The sequence below is a fragment of the Pleurodeles waltl genome, chromosome 4_1 (genome assembly GCF_031143425.1).
Source record: "Pleurodeles waltl isolate 20211129_DDA chromosome 4_1, aPleWal1.hap1.20221129, whole genome shotgun sequence".
In the NCBI taxonomy this organism is placed as follows: domain Eukaryota; kingdom Metazoa; phylum Chordata; class Amphibia; order Caudata; family Salamandridae; genus Pleurodeles; species Pleurodeles waltl.
Window position 1 is genome coordinate 29209562 of NC_090442.1, and position 21309 is coordinate 29230870.

Here is a 21309-nt window from a genome sequence, read left to right on the forward strand (position 1 = left end):
AGAACCTAGGAACGAGGCCCTGAGAGCGCTGGTATCTACCTCTAGACAGTCCTACAGAGGCCACTTATGGACACATCAAAGAGACAAGGCAGCTGCGCTAGCAGCAAAACATTTGCACGCATCAAAGACAAATCGGCATGCACAGTTCTAGAGGCTTATTAACAGCCTAAGCTCTGCAACACACTCATCCTCTATGATTAATATCTCAGAGCCCACCTGGCATCAGCATCTCTCACACCACTTTGGCCTTTCAACCAAGCGCTCTGTAGGTGAGGCAAAAGCATCAGCATGTACCTCCACCGGCTCTCCAAAACAACAACTCAGCTACTTTTCGGTTTCCTCAGAACAGAGAGGATGAGAATTATTAAGTGCCGGAATGAGGGAGCACCGGGACCCAATGGTATTCCTGCCGCCCTGTACAAAGAGGACCCAGATTTCTGGGCAAAACATCTCTCGACACTCTACAATTGCATTCTTGCTACTAACATCATCTTGCAAGCATGGAGAGGCTCAACTATCACCTCTATCTACAAAGGGGGTGTAACTAACGACCCAGCAAATTACTGATTAGTAGCACTCCTAGATGTCGAATCACAAGTCTTTGCAGGAATTCTCTTGTAAGAGCTCGAAACCTTTGCTACTATGAACAACCTGATCTAAAGGGGTGGGCACGACTGCCAATCTTATGGCCATCGCACTATTATTTGATCAATGCCAACGTGTCAAGAAGTCCCTCTTTCTTTCTTTTATAGACTATAAAGCTGCATTTGATCGAGTAGACAGAGGGAAACTCTGGTTAAAACTCGCAAGTTGGGGTATTCCCTCCCAGTTGTTGAAAGCAATAGTCCTTCTCCACACAGATACCTGGGTGAGGGTCAAATTGTGTGGTGGGATGCACCTTTCCAGGAAAATTCCCACTCTTCGGGGTCTGTGTCAGGGATGTGTACTTCCACCCCTTCTCTTTAATTTACTTTTGGCTGACCTACCGGCGGAGTTTGACAAGGTGAACTCACATTCACCAAGGCTGGGGCAAACTACCATGACAAGCTTGATGTACGCCGATGATATCATCCTTTTCAGTCACACTAGAATAGGCCTGCAGAGGCTACTTACAGCAACAGCTGAATTCTCTGGAAAAAATGTTCTTCTCATTAATTTGAATAAAGCAAAAATCATGCCCTTTAAGACGACTGGGCGGCTGCAACATCAGTGGTACTTGGGTAACACTACGGTTGAAACAGTGCATGAATACAAATACCTAGGGGTTCTTCTTGACAGCAATGGCTCCTTCAAACCCCACCTGGAGTACCTCAGTCGGATATCCATATTGCTTGCATTCGCATTCAACAGCGTTAAAAAAGCAACTGGTCCTTCAACCTACCTGCCGCTATTAAAGGTCAACCAAGCCAAATAATACCAACAATTACATATGGCAGCGAAGTTCTAAGAGGCCACTGGAACGACCACTTCGACAAAACGATCACCAAGCTTTTCAAGAGGTTGTTCAGCTTACCAAATTATGTTTCACCGGCCCAAGTTCGCCTAGAATTTGGCCTGGTTAGGCAGACTCTAGCAAGGAAAGGGGCATTTATCAACCTAAGCCATAAGCTTAAGGTACCAAAAGAAGGCTCCCTAAGCTCTTATTTGGGCAGAAATGACTTCAGAGTCAACCTCCACCTTCTGTCTCTACCTCGAGTCCTCCCTGACAACATTGGGCCTGGTAGATCAACTACTCCAACTCAGCTCACATCAGCTTGTCAAACGTGCAACAAAAGTAAGTGTCAAGTCTCTCTCACATCTTCAGGAAAAAGAGGCTTTATCGAAATGAAGCCCTACCTGGCTGGTTCTGTCATCATACGGCTCTCTAATCCCACAGCTATATGTGGGAGCAGCAGTTAATCCACGGATTAAAGCAGCCCTTATGAAATACCGATTGGGCTGCCTTCCAACACGTGTCCATCTTCCTAGGTGGACGAGAGTCAATATGCCGGACACCTGTCGACTATGTGGGCTGGCTCCGGAAACGCTGATCCATCAGATATGCCTATGTAAAAGCATTACAGCTTTTCGTAACAGGCTCCTACGACCAGTTTGGCTCCAAAGAGGGCTACGTAGGTGCAGACCGTCGATATAAGCAGGCTTTAAAGGGGACGATGTACAACTCAGCTGCAGACTGGCTAACTTTTTGGATAAATTAGGGTGCCTTCTTCAAGAGACTGAACAAGCGAGACAAACGTGCACAATCAGCCTGCAAGCAAAGTCTTTGTACTCCGCAATTCAGCTGAAACATTTTCACGCAAATCGAATTTTATTACTGTATTCTAAGATACCTTTGCCTTTTGTTTTTTTCTTTTCTCTTTCTTCTTTTCTATTTTTTCTTTTCCTTCTTTTTCTTTCTCTCTCCTTTCTTCGTGTAATGGTTTTTACTGACTGAACATGTGATAAATAAAAAAATACAAATACAAAATACACTGCCATTATACAATGTACATTACCTCCCACAACGGGCTCCCTCTATGAGCAATCCGCTGCCAGTACACCCCCTGCAGAACTGTGACGTCTAAATAGGGTCGACAGTAGTCCACCAACCTGACGACTAGGAGAAGCACTCCATCGTGGCCGTCGGCGGCTCAACTGCAATACATCTAAATTCGGTGGTCGGAACCCTGTCTACTTGACCGAGTACTCGGGTCCACCGCCACTGCAGTAATACCGTCACGATCAGGCCCATGTGTCTGACATTAAAGAGTTACTATTTCCACTTGAATCTATGCTACTTTGGGAAAAGCGTTTGGTAAATAAAGGACTATAGTGACTGCTCCCACTCAAATCTCAGCTACATTGGGCAAGGTTTGGTCATTAAAATTATTAACTATTCTATAAACAGTCCAATGTATATACTAAATGTTCTGAAATGTAACACTTTAAAATTTCACTACCACTTAAACTAAATGTGTTAGTCAAAGAGTCAAATATTAGAGAGTCAAATATTAAAATCTATACTTAACGTTAACATTTTTTATTATATGCATATGAACTGTAATAATTACTAAAAGCTTTGAAACTTATAAGTTATATTTATAGTACTTTTTTGAAATTGTGAAAATTGAAATAAAGTTAAAAAAATAAATTTTAAATTATATATACAAAAATGTATTTACAGTACATAAATATTCACCATTAAAACATTAAATATATAACTATAATTTTTTAAGAAGTTTGTTGTTAAATATATTTTCTTTAGAATACAATTTAAAAATGTAAATTTATTAAATGTATAAATACATATTTTTATAAACGTGTATTGTATTAGTTTTTAAAAACAACAAATACAATATACAGTGCTAGATTGTGTACTAGACACATAGGGGGTGATTCTAACCCTGGCGGTCGGTGTTAAAGCGGCGGCCAACCCGGCAACAGGCTGGCGGTCCAAAAAATGGAATTCTGACCCTGGCGGGAACCGCCAACTTAACACTCCGACCGCTGCGGCGGTACAGACAAACAGCGCGGCGGTCACCGCCAACAGGCAGGCGGCAGACAATGTACCGCCCACACTATCATAACTCACCAATCCGCCACCTTTTCCGGGGCGGGAGCACCGCCGATAAAAACACGGCGGAAACAGACTACGAACGGGAAAACGCTCACCAAAACACACTCCACGAGTACGGAGGACAGCATGGAACCCGAATTAAACATCCTACCTGCTCTCGTCTACCTTCTCATCTACCACGAGTACGAAGTCCGGCGCAGACGACAACAGTGAGTACTGCACCTACGACACACGGGAGGGGGAGGACGAAAGGTTACGGGCACACACATATGCGACCCCCCCCCCCCAACTATGTACTCACCAATGCAGAGCACCAAGTCACAGTGACACCACCCAAACACCCCTGAAAAATGCTAGGACATAATCATATTTGGAATAAATATTTATGTACCAAAAAGCTCCAGAAAATTAGCGTACAACCATGAAAGATATCCACAACAAAACAAATGACATACACATCAGTGTATAACTGAAGTACCAAGTCCTGCACATCCTACGAATTCAGCATGTCCGTGGGCCAAAGTCTTGAGAAACAAGGGCAAAGCCCACACAGGAGACCTGAGTCCTTTGGAGAGAACACTGCAGGGGCATCAGATGTAAAAACTACAGGCACCTCAGGGGGAAGGGAAGGGGGGGGCACCACAGCCACATGAGTCCACGACGCCAGATCCACGAGGAGCCACCATGCCCACTGTACCATCCTGGGGAGTGCAAAGCCACAGTCTCTCAATGTCTCTACAGTGGGTGGGCTGCCCACTGTACCATCCTGGGGAGTGCAAAGCCACATTCTCTCAATGTCTCTACAGTGGGTGGGCTGCCCACTGGACCATCCTGGGGAGTGCAAAGCCACAGTCCATCAGGTGGATGACAGTCTCCACTGGTCAAGGAGGAGGCATGGTGGGCACAGTGAACCATCAACGGTGCTTGAGACGGCGGTGCCCTGTTCAGCGGTGCTTGAGACGGCGGGGCCCAGCGGAGCGGTGCTTGAGAGGAAGGGCCCAGCGGAGCGGTGCTTGACAGGAAGGGCCCAGCGGAGCGGTGCTTGAGACGGCGGGGCCCAGCGGAGCGGTGCTTGAGAGGAAGGGCCCAGCGGAGCGGTGCTTCACAGGAAGGGCCCAGCGGAGCGATGCTTGAGACGGCGGGGCCCAGCGGAGCGGTGCTTGACAGGAAGGGCCCAGCGGAGCGGTGCTTGAGAGGAAGGGCCCAGCGGAGCGGTGCTTGAGACGGCGGTGCCCAGCGGAGCGGTGCTTGAGAGGAAGGGCCCAGCGGAGCGGTGCTTGAGAGGAAGGGCCCAGCGGAGCGGTGCTTGACAGGAAGGGCCCAGCGGAGCGGTGCTTGAGACGGCGGGGCCCAGCGGAGCGGTGCTTGAGAGGAAGGGCCCAGCGGAGCGGTGCTTGAGAGGAAGGGCCCAGCGGAGCGGTGCTTGACAGGAAGGGCCCAGCGGAGCGGTGCTTGAGACGGCGGGGCCCAGCGGAGCGGTGCTTGAGAGGAAGGGCCCAGCGGAGCGGTGCTTCACAGGAAGGGCCCAGCGGAGCGGGGCTTGAGACGGCGGGGCCCAGCGGAGCGGTGCTTGACAGGAAGGGCCCAGCGGAGCGGTGCTTGAGACGGCGGTGCCCAGCGGAGCGGTGCTTGAGAGGAAGGGCCCAGCGGAGCGGTGCTTGAGAGGAAGGGCCCAGCGGAGCGGTGCTTGACAGGAAGGGCCCAGCGGAGCGGTGCTTGAGACGGCGGGGCCCAGCGGAGCGGTGCTTGACAGGAAGGGCCCAGCGGAGCGGTGCTTCACAGGAAGGGCCCAGCGGAGCGGTGCTTGACAGGAAGGGCCCAGCGGAGCGGTGCTTGAGACGGCGGGGCCCAGCGGAGCGGTGCTTGACAGGAAGGGCCCAGCGGAGCGGTGCTTGAGAGGAAGGGCCCAGCGGAGCGGTGCTTGAGACGGCGGGGCCCAGCGGAGCGGTGCTTGACAGGAAGGGCCCAGCGGAGCGGTGCTTGAGAGGAAGGGCCCAGCGGAGCGGTGCTTGAGACGGCGGGGCCCATCGGAGCGGTGCTTGAGAGGAAGGGTCCAGCGGAGCGGTGCTTCACAGGAAGGGCCCAGCGGAGCGGTGCTTGACAGGAAGGGCCCAGCGGAGCGGTGCTTGAGAGGAAGGGCCCAGCGGAGCGGTGCTTGAGACGGCGGTGCCCAGCGGAGCGGTGCTTGAGAGGAAGGGCCCAGCGGAGCGGTGCTTGACAGGAAGGGCCCAGCGGAGCGGTGCTTGAGACGGCGGGGCTCAGCGGAGCGGTGCTTGAGAGGAAGGGCCCAGCGGAGCGGTGCTTGAGAGGAAGGGCCCAGCGGAGCGGTGCTTGACAGGAAGGGCCCAGCGGAGCGGTGCTTGAGACGGCGGGGCCCAGCGGAGCGGTGCTTGAGAGGAAGGGCCCAGCGGAGCGGTACTTCACAGGAAGGGCCCAGCGGAGCGGTGCTTGAGACGGCGGGGCCCAGCGGAGCGGTGCTTGACAGGAAGGGCCCAGCGGAGCGGTGCTTGAGAGGAAGGGCCCAGCGGAGCGGTGCTTGAGACGGCGGTGCCCAGCGGAGCGGTGCTTGAGAGGAAGGGCCCAGCGGAGCGGTGCTTGAGAGGAAGGGCCCAGCGGAGCAGTGCTTGACAGGAAGGGCCCAGCGGAGCGGTGCTTGAGACGGCGGGGCCCAGCGGAGCGGTGCTTGAGAGGAAGGGCCCAGCGGAGCGGTGCTTGAGAGGAAGGGCCCAGCGGAGCGGTGCTTGAGACGGCAGGGCCCAGCGGAGCGGTGCTTGAGAGGAAGGGCCCAGCGGAGCGGTGCTTCACAGGAAGGGCCCAGCGGAGCGGTGCTTGAGACGGCGGGGCCCAGCGGAGCGGTGCTTGACAGGAAGGGCCCAGCGGAGCGGTGCTTGAGAGGAAGGGCCCAGCGGAGCGGTGCTTGAGACGGCGGTGCCCAGCGGAGCGGTGCTTGAGAGGAAGGGCCCAGCGGAGCGGTGCTTGACAGGAAGGGCCCAGCGGAGCCGTGCTTGAGAGGAAGGGCCCAGCGGAGCGGTGCTTGACAGGAAGGGCCCAGCGGAGCGGTGCTTGACAGGAAGGGCCCAGCGGAGCGGTGCTTGAGACGGCGGGGCCCAGCGGAGCGGTGCTTGAGAGGAAGGGCCCAGCGGAGCGGTGCTTGAGAGGAAGGGCCCAGCGGAGCGGTGCTTGACAGGAAGGGCCCAGCGGAGCGGTGCTTGAGACGGCGGGGCCCAGCGGAGCGGTGCTTGAGAGGAAGGGCCCAGCGGAGCGGTGCTTCACAGGAAGGGCCCAGCGGAGCGGTGCTTGAGACGGCGGGGCCCAGCGGAGCGGTGCTTGACAGGAAGGGCCCAGCGGAGCGGTGCTTGAGAGGAAGGGCCCAGCGGAGCGGTGCTTGAGACGGCGGGGCCCAGCGGAGCGGTGCTTGACAGGAAGGGCCCAGCGGAGCGGTGCTTGAGAGGAAGGGCCCAGCGGAGCGGTGCTTGAGACGGCGGGGCCCAGCGGAGCGGTGCTTGAGAGGAAGGGCCCAGCGGAGCGGTGCTTCACAGGAAGGGCCCAGCGGAGCGGTGCTTGAGATGGCGGGGCCCAGCGGAGCGGTGCTTGACAGGAAGGGCCCAGCGGAGCGGTGCTTGAGAGGAAGGGCCCAGCGGAGCGGTGCTTGAGACGGCGGTGCCCAGCGGAGCGGTGCTTGAGAGGAAGGGCCCAGCGGAGCGGTGCTTGAGAGGAAGGGCCCAGCGGAGCGGTGCTTGACAGGAAGGGCCCAGCGGAGCGGTGCTTGAGACGGCGGGGCTCAGCGGAGCGGTGCTTGAGAGGAAGGGCCCAGCGGAGCGGTGCTTGAGAGGAAGGGCCCAGCGGAGCGGTGCTTGACAGGAAGGGCCCAGCGGAGCGGTGCTTGAGACGGCGGGGCCCAGCGGAGCGGTGCTTGAGAGGAAGGGCCCAGCGGAGCGGTGCTTCACAGGAAGGGCCCAGCGGAGCGGTGCTTGAGACGGTGGGGCCCAGCGGAGCGGTGCTTGACAGGAAGGGCCCAGCGGAGCGGTGCTTGAGAGGAAGGGCCCAGCGGAGCGGTGCTTGAGACGGCGGTGCCCAGCGGAGCGGTGCTTGAGAGGAAGGGCCCAGCGGAGCGGTGCTTGAGAGGAAGGGCCCAGCGGAGCAGTGCTTGACAGGAAGGGCCCAGCGGAGCGGTGCTTGAGACGGCGGGGCCCAGCGGAGCGGTGCTTGAGAGGAAGGGCCCAGCGGAGCGGTGCTTGAGAGGAAGGGCCCAGCGGAGCGGTGCTTGAGACGGCGGGGCCCAGCGGAGCGGTGCTTGAGAGGAAGGGCCCAGCGGAGCGGTGCTTCACAGGAAGGGCCCAGCGGAGCGGTGCTTGAGTCGGCGGGGCCCAGCGGAGCGGTGCTTGACAGGAAGGGCCCAGCGGAGCGGTGCTTGAGAGGAAGGGCCCAGCGGAGCGGTGCTTGAGACGGCGGTGCCCAGCGGAGCGGTGCTTGAGAGGAAGGGCCCAGCGGAGCGGTGCTTGAGAGGAAGGGCCCAGCGGAGCGGTGCTTGACAGGAAGGGCCCAGCGGAGCGGTGCTTGAGAGGAAGGGCCCAGCGGAGCGGTGCTTGAGAGGAAGGGCCCAGCGGAGCGGTGCTTGACAGGAAGGGCCCAGCGGAGCGGTGCTTGAGACGGCGGGGCCCAGCGGAGCGGTGCTTGAGAGGAAGGGCCCAGCGGAGCGGTGCTTGAGAGGAAGGGCCCAGCGGAGCGGTGCTTGACAGGAAGGGCCCAGCGGAGCGGTGCTTGAGACGGCGGGGCCCAGCGGAGCGGTGCTTGAGAGGAAGGGCCCAGCGGAGCGGTGCTTCACAGGAAGGGCCCAGCGGAGCAGTGCTTGAGACGGCGGGGCCCAGCGGAGCGGTGCTTGACAGGAAGGGCCCAGCGGAGCGGTGCTTGAGAGGAAGGGCCCAGCGGAGCGGTGCTTGAGACGGCGGTGCCCAGCGGAGCGGTGCTTGAGAGGAAGGGCCCAGCGGAGCGGTGCTTGAGAGGAAGGGCCCAGCGGAGCGGTGCTTGACAGGAAGGGCCCAGCGGAGCGGTGCTTGAGACGGCGGGGCCCAGCGGAGCGGTGCTTGACAGGAAGGGCCCAGCGGAGCGGTGCTTCACAGGAAGGGCCCAGCGGAGCGGTGCTTGAGACGGCGGGGCCCAGCGGAGCGGTGCTTGACAGGAAGGGCCCAGCGGAGCGGTGTTTGAGAGGAAGGGCCCAGCGGAGCGGTGCTTGAGACGGCGGTGCCCAGCGGAGCGGTGCTTGAGAGGAAGGGCCCAGGGGAGCGGTGCTTGACAGGAAGGGCCCAGCGGAGCGGTGCTTGAGAGGAAGGGCCCAGCGGAGCGGTGCTTGAGACGGCGGGGCCCTGTTCAGCGGTGCCTTTCTCCACGGCGGGGCCCTGTTCAGCGGTGCTCTTCTGCACCGCGGGCCCTGTTCAGCGGTGCCTATCTCCACGGCGGGGCCCTGTTCAGCGGTGCTCTTCTGCACCGCGGGCCCTGTTCAGCGGTGCCTATCTCCACGGCGGGGCCCTGTTCAGCGGTACTCTTCTGCACCGCGGGCCCTGTTCAGCGGTGCCTATCTCCACGGCGGGGCCCTGTTCAGCGGTACTCTTCTGCACCGCGGGCCCTGTTCAGCGGTGCCTATCTCCACGGCGGGGCCCTGTTCAGCGGTACTCTTCTGCACCGTGGGCCCTGTTCAGCGGTGCTCATCCAGCAGGTCAAGGGAGCCAGACCTGGCCTGGACTCCCTGTTCAGTCGCCCTGGGACCGTGACGTTTCTGGACCCTTCGGGGACGGACTCCTGGCCTCCTTAGTGTCCTCCTTCCCAGCTGGGATGTGGCATGTGGGGTCCACCTTCTCCGCGCTCCTGCTGCCCTTCCGCTCCTTTGATGGGGCTCTCGGGCCCTTGCCTCCCCTAGATGGTGTGGGTGGTGAAGTGGCCGCACATTGCTCCTTGGGGGCAGCCCTGTCGGTCCTCGCACGGCGGTCCTTGTTTTGGCGGGTCCTCTTGCCGGGGGGGGGGCTGGACGTGTCCTTGCTGCTGATCGATGTGTCACTGCTGGCAAAGGGTGGGCTCCAGAACCCAGGCACAACAGTGACACCCGAAGCTGGGCTGGTGGTGGCTGCGGTGCTCTTGGGACTCTTTGAAGATGGATGGGGGAGGTCATCGGGGGGAAAGAGGTTAAGGTTAGCCAGGAAAAGTTTTTTAGGGCCAAGGTAAAGGGTAGGAGAAGTGGAGATGGAAGTGGAGGTAGAGGAGGTGGTTGTAGGAGAGTCAGGTGTGCTGTCATTGGGTGAAGGTGCTGGTGCTGTAGGCTGTCGTGAGGTGGATGGCTGTTGGGTGGGTGGCTGCCTGCGTTTGTGTGTCTTGGAAGAGGGGGTGACAGACACAGTGGGAGAGGACACAGGGGATGTGTACATGGCAGTGGGGGTGGTGACTGCACGAGTGTGGACTGTACTGGAGGGTGAGGTGGTGATGGAAGCACTGGCTGATGTTGGGGTGCATGCAGGTGTGAGTGTAGACGTCACAGGGAGGGAGGAGGGAGACGAGGAGGAGGGGGACACAGGGGTGGCAGTGGCTGTTGGCATGTCTGCATCTGGGTGTTGCTCGGGTGAGTGTTTGCGGGATCTGTGGTGCTTGTGTTTGGATGAGCTGCTCTTGGGTGTTGAGGTGTGTGCAGGCTGGTCTGATGGTGTGGATGGGATAGGCTGAGGAACAGGAGACAGAGACAGGCTGGAGGCAGTCAGAAGAGGGAGGCTGGAAACAGGGACAATGGCTGCCGTCAGTGCTGAGGCCAGAGCAGTGAACGCTCGTTGATGGGCAGCCTGACCCGAATGAATGCCCTCCAGGTACGCATTGCTCTGTTGCACCTCCCTTTGCACACCCTGGATGGCATTCAAAAGGGTCGTCTGCCCAACAATGAGCGTCCTTACCAGGTCAATGAGCTCCGCACTGAGGGCAGCAGGGGCAACAGGGGCAGGGGCTGAGGTGCCTGGGGCGAAGGAGACGCGCGCCTTCCTGGGCGAACGGGCACGGAGCGAAGACTGAGGGGCTGCTGGGAGGGCGGGGCTGGTGCGCTGGGTGGCGGCTGTACCTGTAGAGGCGGGGGGCACGGATGTTGCCGCCACCCCTAGGGAGCTCCCATCCGAGGACGTGTCGCTTTCGCTGCTCTCACCAGCGGTCCCCGTCGTGGTGCTCCCCTCGCCCTCCGGATCACTGGTGCCCTCGGTGTCTGTTCCTGGGCCCACCGGGGCCTTGTGTCCTGCAGCTCCCTCGTGCTCCGATGCCAAATCTCCTCCGCCTGATGATGCTAATGCACACATGCACAAGAAGATGGAGAGAAAGGGTGGGGGGAGAAAAAAGAAGACCAGGTTGAGTGCATGCAATGTCAACACCGTTGGCGGAGAGGACAGACACAGGTGCCTAATGCACTAAGCCGCGCATTCGGGGTACACTACTCAGTACTACTGACTAAGACAACAGGCCAAGAGACGTCAAACGCGCACATGGGAGATGCTGGACCTTCAATGGCTGTACTTGTCACCCTACCGAGGTGGGGGCCGGGGGCACAGGGCCATGCCTAAGGGAGAGGACTACACTACAGAAAGCGCCCTGGCCTAATGTCACCCACAGCCCTCCTCCCCCACCCAGACGCCTCCACTGCGCAGAAAGATAGGAGAATGTGCTGATACTCACCCCCTTGTGTCTGCTGTGATGTCTTAAAGCGCCCATCCAATTCAGGGTAGGCCACCGCCAGGATCCGGGACATCAGGGGGGTCATGGTGCGACTGGCACCCCTCCTAGGTTGGGAGGCCATCCCCAGCAGTGTTTCTGCGGTCTTCCTTGTTCCGCGGCGGATGTCCTCCCACCTCTTGCGGCAGTGGGTGCCCCGTCTGTTGTGGACCCCCAAGGTCCGGACTTCCTTGGCGATGGCACGCCAAATCTCGATCTTCTGATGGGCGCTGACCTATTAGACATGTACAGGGTGGAAAGGAGGAAATCATCAATGGCCTGCATGTTAGATGTAATTGGCCCCCCCCCACCCACTTTGCCATATGGCACATGCTCTCATCTGTCGGGCGTTGCACTCCTCATTCGCCCCCCACCCCACCAACTTACATCCACCCCAATCCACACAGGCATAGCCCATTCCATTAGCACCCGGTGTACTCACTTGTTGGTCTGGAGGACCGTAGAGTAGCGCATACTGGGGGAGGACCCCATCCACGAGCTTGTCCAATTCTTCAGACGTGAAGGCAGGGGCCCTTTCCCCAGTCGCAGCAGCCATTGTATCTTCCAGACCGAGGTCACAGCAGCACTTGCAGTATAGGTCCTCTCCTGTGGATGATCAGGTCTCGAGTGATTAAGCAGATAGAAAATGGCGGTCACGTCCGCGGCGGTGCGTACCGCGGCGGTGCGTACCGCGACCGCCGGCGCACTTCGTTATTGGCTCCTGAAACCCATAGGCTTCAATGTTAACCAATGCGGCTTTGCGCCGCGGTCTTCGACCGCCTACCGCCACGGTGTGCCCCGCCAGCGCAGTGACCTCACATCCCATTGTCCCACTTCACAGGTCAGGCAGCCGCCATTTCAAGGGCCCACATGGCTTAATTTTGACTGCGACACACAGGCCTAGGCCTTGCATTGCCACACATACACGCCTTTCAACCCATTGCCATTCTTTAACTGTGCAAGCTGTCTGTACGTACCTGTGGTTTGGCTGACTCTGTGCTCCATGTTGTCCTTCCTAGGCACCGTCCGCTGGGACTTGGGATGAGAAGGAGGAATCCTCGCATGTACCGACCGCTGGTGGACCTGTCGACAATGGAAGAACGCCATATAATACTTCGATACCGACTTGACCGTGCCACTATCCATGAACTGTGTGCCCAGCTGGAGCCAGCCCTGATGTCCCCCATCCGCCAACCCACAGGGATTCCCCCTCTGGTGCAGGTTTTCTCAGTCCTCCATTTTTTGGCCAGTGGGTCATTCCAGACCACAGTGGCCATGTCATCTGGAATGTCTCAGCCTATGTTTTCTAAGATTTTGAGCAGAGTGTTGTCTGCCCTGATGAAACTCATGCGGAGCTACATCATTTTCCCCGAGGAGGGTGACTTGCCCTCAGTGAAGGGTGATTTCTATGCCCTTGGACATATCCCCAACATCATTGGTGCCATTGATGGGACCCATGTGGCTTTGGTACCCCCAAAAGACGATGAGCAGGTGTACCGAAACAGAAAAAATTATCATTCGATGAATGTCCAGGTGGTCTGTTTGGCTGACCAGTACATCTCCCATGTAAATGCCAAGTTCCCAGGGTCAGTGCATGACGCGTATGTGATGCGAAATAGCAGCATCCCCTATGTGATGGAGCAGCTACAGAGACAACGTGTGTGGCTAATAGGTGACTCTGGTTACCCCAACCTGCTGTGGCTACTGACCCCAGTAAGGAATCCCCGGACAAGGGCAGAGGAACGCTACAATGAGGCCCATGGGCGTACAAGGAGGGTGATTGAGCGAACCTTTGGCCTCCTGAAGGCCAGGTTTAGGTGCCTGCATATGACTGGTGGATCCCTAATGTACTCACCAAAGAAGGTGTGCCATATCATCGTGGCGTGCTGTATGCTTCACAACCTGGCTTTGCGACGCCAGGTGCCTTTCCTGCAGGAGGATGGTCCAGATGGTGGTGTTGTAGAAGCCGTGGAGCCTGTGGAGAGTGAAGAGGAGGAAGACTCTGAGGACGACACAGACAATAGGGACAGAGTGATACAACAGTATTTCCAGTAACACCCAGGTAAGAATCACCCACGCCATTTCACAATTGCTTCTAGCCTCCTGCATCTGTACTTTCTGTAGTTCCCCACAGATGTTTTTTATTAATTTATGCCTTTCCCTTCCCTTCTCAGTGCTGTCTGACTCAGTACCTGACTTCTGCTTGGTTCGCCCATGAAATACAGCGTATTGACATTGGTATGTTGTCATGACTAATTGACAGAACAGAAATTGAACAGTAATATGTTATCCATTTGTTAATAATACAGCATGACTCAAAACAGGTTTGTGTGCAAAATGTGATTTATTTACAGTGCTAGATATCGGTACATGTGATTCTAAGGGTGATGGGTGGGGGTGGAGGAATATCCATGGCAGAGTCCAGTTCTCAGTCTCACAGGTGCATTGTTCTTTTGCCTGTGGAAGGATGGAGCATAGGCAGTTCATGGTTGGACAGGGTGGCAATGTGGGACAGTGGGAAGACTTGAGGGGGTATGTCCTGCTGGCGGGGGTCTTGACATCCTACTCTGTCTTTTTCTTTGGTCTCAGGCTCCTCTTACGGGGTGGTTGTTCTTCAGCAGGAGGTGGGGTTCTGGGGGGCTGTCGAGGTGTTGGGACCTCCTGTCCACTAGCGCCGGCGGAGGTGGTAGGCTGTTCCTGGTCCGGCCTAGTGACAGGGGCCCTGTGTGGTGCACCATGGTCCCGCAATGCGTCCTCTATCCTGTGGAGGGCCAGGACGATGGTCCCCATTGCGGTCCCGATGATTCTCAGCTCCTCCCTGAACCCCATGTAGCGTTCTTCCTGCTGTGCCTGGATCTCAGTGAACCTGGCCAGTACCGTCGCCATCGTTTCTTGGGAGTGGTGGTATGCCCCCATGATGGTGGTGAGGGCCTCTTGGAGAGTGGGTTCCCTGGGCCTCTCCTCCCCCCCCTGTCGCACAGCAGCCCTCCGAGCTGCCCGTTTTCCCCCGGCCTCTGTCCCCTGGCCGGTGTGCCCGCTCCCACTGCCCCCAGGTCCCTGTTGTTGTTGGGGTGTCGGGTTAGCCTGGGTGCCCTGTAGTGGCAGACACACCGCTGATTGAGCTGTCCTAGAGACAGAGGCATGGGCCCGCTGGGTGGGAGCTGTGCTGGTGTCGGCAGAGGGGGTCGGGTCTGGTGTGGCCTGTGTCTGGGTGAGGGGAACCGACTGCCCAGAGGTCCCCGATGGTCCGGGCTGGTCATCAGGTTCACTGTTGACAGAGCTGCTATCCTCAGTGTGGGCCTGTTCCGGTGGTGGGATGGACACTTCTGGACCCTCCTGGCTGGTGTGTTGTCGTTCGGGTCCTGCATGGGGTAAGAGAGTTTGGTTATTGTTTCTGTGTGTGCAATAGCATGCGTGTTGTGGGTGCCCTTGTCCCCCAGTGCAGGCATTCCCTGGAGGGAGGTGTTGTGAGGGTATTTAGTGGGGGGGAGGGGTTAGTGCAGTGGTCATGCTTAGGTGATGGGTGCCCATGGTTTGTGTTGGCATGCAGGAGTTGGTGTTGGGATGGGTGGGTTGTGCTGGTGAGACATTGTCAGGAAGGATGTGTGCTGGGGGGTTGGAGGTGAGGGTGGGGGTGTGGGTTGGCATGCTGGTGGGGTGGGGGGGATATAGTAGTTGAGATGGGACTTACCAGAGTCCATTCCTCCGGCTACTCCTGCGAGGCCCTGAGGATGCAGGATGGTCAAGACGTCTTGCTCCCACGATGTAAATTCGGGAGGGGTGGGTGGGGGTCCGCCGCCAGTCTTCTGGACCGCGATGTTGTGCCTGGAGACCATCGATCGGACCTTCCCCCGTAGGTCGTTCCATCTTTTGCGGATGTCCTCCCTATTCCTGGGATGCTGTCCCACCGCGTTGACCCTGTCCACAATCCGCTGCCATAGCTCCGCCTTCCTGGCTATACTGGTGTGCTGCACCTGCGAGCCGAAGAGCTGGGGTTCCACTCTTAGGATTTCCTCCACCATGACCCGGAGTTCTTGGTCCGAAAATCGTGGATGCCTTTGGGGTGCCATGGGGTGGTGTGGGTGAGGTGTGGGGTGGTGTATGTGATGAGGAGTGTGTTGGTGAGTGGTGCTTTGTGCTACTATGTGGTGTGTGTGATGGTGTAGTGTGCCTCAGTGTGTCTTGCTTTGGATTGTCTGCTGTGTCTCTCTCTCCTTCTCTCAGTAATTGGGGTCGCAGGGGTTTGTGGGTGATGTGGGTGTGTGTTTTATAGTTGGTTGATTGTGTGGGAGTGGTGTGTGTATGTGTATCAGGTGTTTGTTTTTCAAATTGTCCAATGTGGCTGTGTTTTGGTGATGTGTATGTATTCTGACCGCGGCGGTGTGTAGCGCCAATGGATTACCGCGTTTGAATGACCGGCGTGTGGATTCGTGGGTCGTAATGGCATGGGCGTATTTCTGTTGGCGTGACGGTGGAGGTTTGGTCATCTCCAGTTTATCGCTGCCCGCCGATGTGGCGGGCTGCAGTGGAGGACGGATTTTTGGAGGTTTGGCCGTTGTGGGTCAGAATGACCGTGGCGGTTGACCGCGGCCGCGGCGGTGTTATGGCGGTCTTCTGACCGGCGGTAAGGGCATTTTACCGCCGATGTCAGAATCACCCCCATATTCTGCTGAATTACATTTTGTTCACAGTGACAATCTAGCTGAGATGTGTCAAAAGGTAGCAACTACTTGCACACTTTAGGAATTGTGGGGAACCATTGGCCTGCAGGACATTAGCTAGGGCTGGGCCAGTAACTAAGAACCACAACCTTAGCCTACTAAATTTATATTTGAAGTATATACAAAATGTTTAAAATGTATTAGTAAAAATGTTATTTATCATTTTTTAGAAATATTAATTGTAAGTAAAACACCATAACAAAAAAAAAATATTGAATTACAAATTTTAATTAAAAAATAATCTATATTATTGTAAAAAACACTTTAATTGTATTTCACATTTAAAAAAAAGTGCCTATCTTTTTAATAAACTCCCCATCCTTTTCCCCTTTAAACCCAACATCCCACTACTAAAAACAAACTTCCCAATTGAAAATAAAATTACCAGTTAACACTAATACAATACACATTTCTCACATATTTATTTGCTCACGATTTTTTAAAACATAGAAAATAAAAAAAAAATTAAGTTAACCACTCAAGTCAGTAAAACTCTTAAACATTATTACTAGACACCAAGTAAAAATATATACCACCTCTACTATTACAAAAATATTGAAAACACCAATGACAATAATTTTAACAATTACATTGAAAACACACACTAAAAAATATATATTCTTACCTAAGATATTCCTGTCGACTATATTTTTGATATCACAATATTCTTGTAACACTATTCTGGTAACACTATTTCGAACTCAATATCTTGGTTAAATAGGCTTGGATGTGTACAAAGGAATGTGTCCCTATTGACTATCGTACTTTCCTGTGTCCTTAAATATATACAGAGGAGGGTGCTTAATGCATGCATGAATGCCTTCTGTACTCATGAGGTTTCAACAGAGGAAGCTTTATGATTGTCATATTGTATGTCTGAATGCCTTTGGTTCTCCAATGGCTACAGAGGTGATTTATCACAAACACAAGATCACTTAACAGTACAGAAGCGAGACTAAAGATACCACTTTAAACAAGTAGAATGAGCAAAGACATAGGGGGTCATTATGAGTTCAGTGGACGGTTTTTACCTTCTGCCGAACTTCTGACTGGGAGGTCGCCAACACACAGGCTTCCTCCCCCAGCCCCATTATGAGTTTCCCACTAGGTCAACGGGCGGAAACCTTAGTTTCCACCCGCTGGCATAGCGGGAAACGGGCTACATCATCCTCGCAATGTTCACTGTCTGCAAAGCGATGGTGCTGGCTAGGGGGCCCTGCACTGCCCATACTAAGTGCCCTGATGGATTAGGACCGCCACCACCTCCAGAGCTCTGGGATCTCCAATCCTGGCGGAGCTGGCTGTTCCCAGGCAGTCCGACCACCATCCGCGCGTTTCGCGGCCTAGTGACTGCCAGACTCGTAATGACCCCCATAGGTAACGGCCTCAACGAAGAACTAACATCGTCTCCAGAAAATTGAAATCATGTTACATTTATACACTAGGTGACCCAAACACCAGCCATTGTGAGTTATTGATCCTAAAAAGAGAAGAAAATGTCCAACTGAACAGCCCCCAGGAAACAGATGAAAGAGAAGATTGTCTTAGCAGAGGTAAGAATATTGGAAATATTAAAATGCCTCCGCCTTTCTGAATCCTTGTCTTGGGAAATTACCCACTATAGCCCTCTACAATTTCTAGAGCAAGATTGTGCAAATAATGTGGAATAGTGTGCACCACCTGTAGTGTTACAAACCTCTGACTCTCAGGAAGACTGCGTCATATTCACCTGTGCAGAAATTGTTGTGCCTCTGCAGGAAACTGGATTGTTAGACTGTCAGGCCTTTAGTCTTGATATAAGCTATGGCTGAACTTAAGCACTGTGAAAACAATCTTGTTCGTAAACATAAAAAAGGTTTCTGTGAGGACTTCTAAGCTTACTTTTTGTAGTTTGGTACAAGCAATTGCATTCCTCAAACAAAAGTGCATTTGGCATACGTAGTGTTGCACCAAAACAACATTAAAGTTAGTATATAAGTCCAAATTCATATCAAATGTAATTAGCAGAAAACAATTTAACAACTAAAATGTCAGAAGTAAAGCTGATGTACAGATCAGGCAATATTAAAAAAAAGTACTTGCTTGTTTTTTTATTAAATCTTAGTAGGTGTTACTTTAAACCTATCAGTCAGCTTTGATTTGCAAAACTGCCTCTAGGAGACATGGCGTTGAACCAAAGTAATGCCCCACCGAGATATGTGTTAAGAGAGGATACCCCCCGAGATTGGGTGTAACAGAGGATACCCCACAGCACAGGTGTTAAGAGAGGATACCCCACAGCACAGGTGTAAAGAGAGGATACCCCACAGAATGTGTGTTAAGAGAGGATACCCCACAGAACAGGTGTTAAGAGAGGATACCCCACAGAACAGGTATTAGGAAAGGATACCCCACAGAATGTGTGTTAAGAGAGGATACCCCACAAAATGGGTGTTGAGAGAGGATACCCCACAGCACAGGTGTAAAGTGAGGATAACCCCACAGAACAGGGTGTTAAGAGAGGATACCCCACAGAACAGGTGTTAAGAGAGGATGTCCCACAGAACAGGAATTAAGAGAGGATAGCCCCACAGAATGTGTGTTAAGAGAGGATACCCCACAGAATGTGTGTTACGAGAGGATACCCCACAGAATAGGTATTAAGAGAGGATACCCCACAGAATAGTTGTTAAGAGAGGATACCCCACAGAATGGGTGTTAAGAGAGGATACTCCACAGAATGTGTGTTAAGAGAGGATACCCCACAGAATGGGTGTTAAGAGAGGATACCCCACAGAATGAGTGTTAAGAGAGAATACCCCACAGAACAGGTGTTAAGAGAGGATACTCCGCAGAATGTGTGTTAAGAGAGGATAGCCCCACAGAATGTGTGTTAAGAGAGGATACCCCACAGAATAGGTGTTAAGAGAGGATACCCCACAGAATAGGCGTTAAGAGAGGATACCCCGCAGAATAGATGTTAAGAGAGGATACCCCGCAGAATAGGTGTTAAGAGAGGATACCCCACAGAATGTGTGTTAAGAGAAGATACCCCACAGATTGTGTGTTAAGAGAAGATACCCCACGGAACAGGTGTTAAGAGAGGATACCCCACAGAATGGATGTTAAGAGAGGATACCCCACAGAATGGGTGTTAAGAGAGGATACCACACAGAATGGGTGTTAAGAGAGGATACCCCACAGAACAGGTGTTAAAGAGAGGACAGATTTTCTGAACATGACGTTCTTTCCCTTAGTAGTTTCACTCACTTGCAGCAATGCCTATTTTTACAGATTAAACAAAAAATGCAAATGTCAAAGTCTTCTGAACTTGTAAAAAATAATGGTCCTAATCTTATGGGAAGAATATTATTGGTCTAAAATTGTATATGTATAGCGGATGAAACTCAGTCTGTATAAACCTGTAACTGTCGATAACTAGTTCTACCTGGTTTTCTTTGGTAATCCTGCTATTTTATTGAGGAACAAAGAAGAGGCAGCTTCACCTTTTATCGATCGTCTTGCTGAGGAAATTAAAGAGAGCAGTGGCGACCCTGACTTGGGTAAGTCCTAAATTGTTGCACTTCTTGTGTTGGACAATGTGCAGTTGTTTCAAAGTGACCCCTTCTTGGGTGTTCACCTCCAGTTTTTCATTTTTTGGGACTCATCTGCTGGTCCTTGAAGGATTCCAACTCTTTGTCCTCGATACAAGAGAAAGCAGATGCAGTCGGTCAGGGCTCCTCTCTGGTCACAGACAGCGGGTCCAGGCCTCTTCTCCAGAGCTCCAGTGGTACCAACCTGCGTTAGGTATCCGGCTTTCGGTTTCAAACCACAGGCTACAATTTCAGCAGCAGCCCGCTCAAAGAGGCTTTTTCTTCTGAAAAGTGACAGTCCCTTTTGATATTTTTTACCTCTAGACTTTTACCAGGATCAGCCTACCTGTTATATCTGACCAGAGCTCCATCACATTCAGCCTCAAATTGTGTACTCTTGTGTTGGACACTACACCTAGGGCTCGGGGAGGGTGCAAGTTTACCCTTGTGTTGGACAGTGTGTCATTGCACCAAAGGCTCACAGAGCGTTCAAGTCTATCATAACTAAAGCAACCAAAAATCCTACTGAATAAAAAGTTGGAGGTAACAATTGTACCACTGTGATTATAGTACAAGCAGATAATCTTTTAACCCTCTAATTTCTTTATTTGTAGATAGATAAAAGCCACATCCTTTACAACATGAGTAGTCACCTTAAAATGAAATAATTCCAAATTGACATCAGTAACAGCAAGTGAGTCCTCCTTAATTCATCTCAGTGTTCAGAAGTTGAGGTTCTTCTAACACTTTCTACACAATTCACATAACCAGTGCTTACTTCTGACATGGGGCTTTATAGATTACCAAAGGGTAAAATACTCTTCCTTCATTTATAAAAAATGAAGTCGTTTGAATAGGTTTGGTTAATTGCCTTTGCAGATTTTTGTATGCTGCTAGGAAACTGACACCTCTTTGATGTTATTTCCACCGCGGCCGCCGGTGATGTAGATGCAGTTTGTGTAGTTGTGCTTAGACAGTTTTGTTTTTTCTCCTGTACACACTGTGGCATCACTCACCTTTTGTTTTCTGTTCTGTAGCTCATGTTTTAGGGCCTCCTTTCAGATAGTTGATTTTTGGTTATACTTCACAGGTTTCTTAACTCATTGTGTTTATTCTTTCATTCTCTCATGCAATTATATATGGTGTGTCTCTTTTCAGGGGTTCCACTTATAACAGCAGTGTTTTCACTGAGCACAAGACCAAAGGAGGAATCATGTGTTCAGAAGACAACGGAACCCGAGTTAAGGATTTCAGGTGAGCATGAGAAGAGGTGGTTGTGAATTACAAGACAATAGAGAATGTAACATGTTTTGCTTGTCTGAGAAATAATGCTTGTACATATCCATTGAAACTTTGGGGTGGATTTAAGGGATCATTGTTACAGCAATTTTTGTAGCAGGCTTTCTTTAAAAAGTGACATAAGTTTCAATGGAGGAAAGCAAATATATATCAGTAGTTATACATGTGTATAGATCTATAAGATGTATATATTTTTTCAATGGAAAAAAAGGTTGAAGGGACATTGTAGTTAGGTGGAAATGTCAGTTAAGACATAGGCCCTCATTACAACATTGGCGGTAAAAGCCGTTTACCGCCGTGCAGAAGACCGCCAACACACCGCCGCGGCCACAGAATTCCAACCACAGCTATTATGACCCACATTACGAAGTCCGCCAAATTTCAGACACCCACACAAGTCCGCCACACCAAAGGTCAGTGATAAACTGGCGAA

At 53.2% G+C, this 21309-nt stretch overlaps 1 protein-coding gene across 1 annotated transcript in view; it reads left to right on the forward strand.

Annotated features, from left to right (window-relative positions):
• LOC138287307 (zinc finger protein OZF-like) overlaps nt 1-21309 on the forward strand; it is a 67213-nt gene that overhangs the window by 14632 nt on the left and 31272 nt on the right. The window contains exons 4-6 of the mRNA XM_069227663.1: nt 17451-17558; nt 19476-19547; nt 20736-20831. Coding sequence (XP_069083764.1) covers nt 17451-17558; nt 19476-19547; nt 20736-20831 — 276 coding nt within the window. The remainder of the gene's footprint in view (nt 1-17450; nt 17559-19475; nt 19548-20735; nt 20832-21309) is intronic.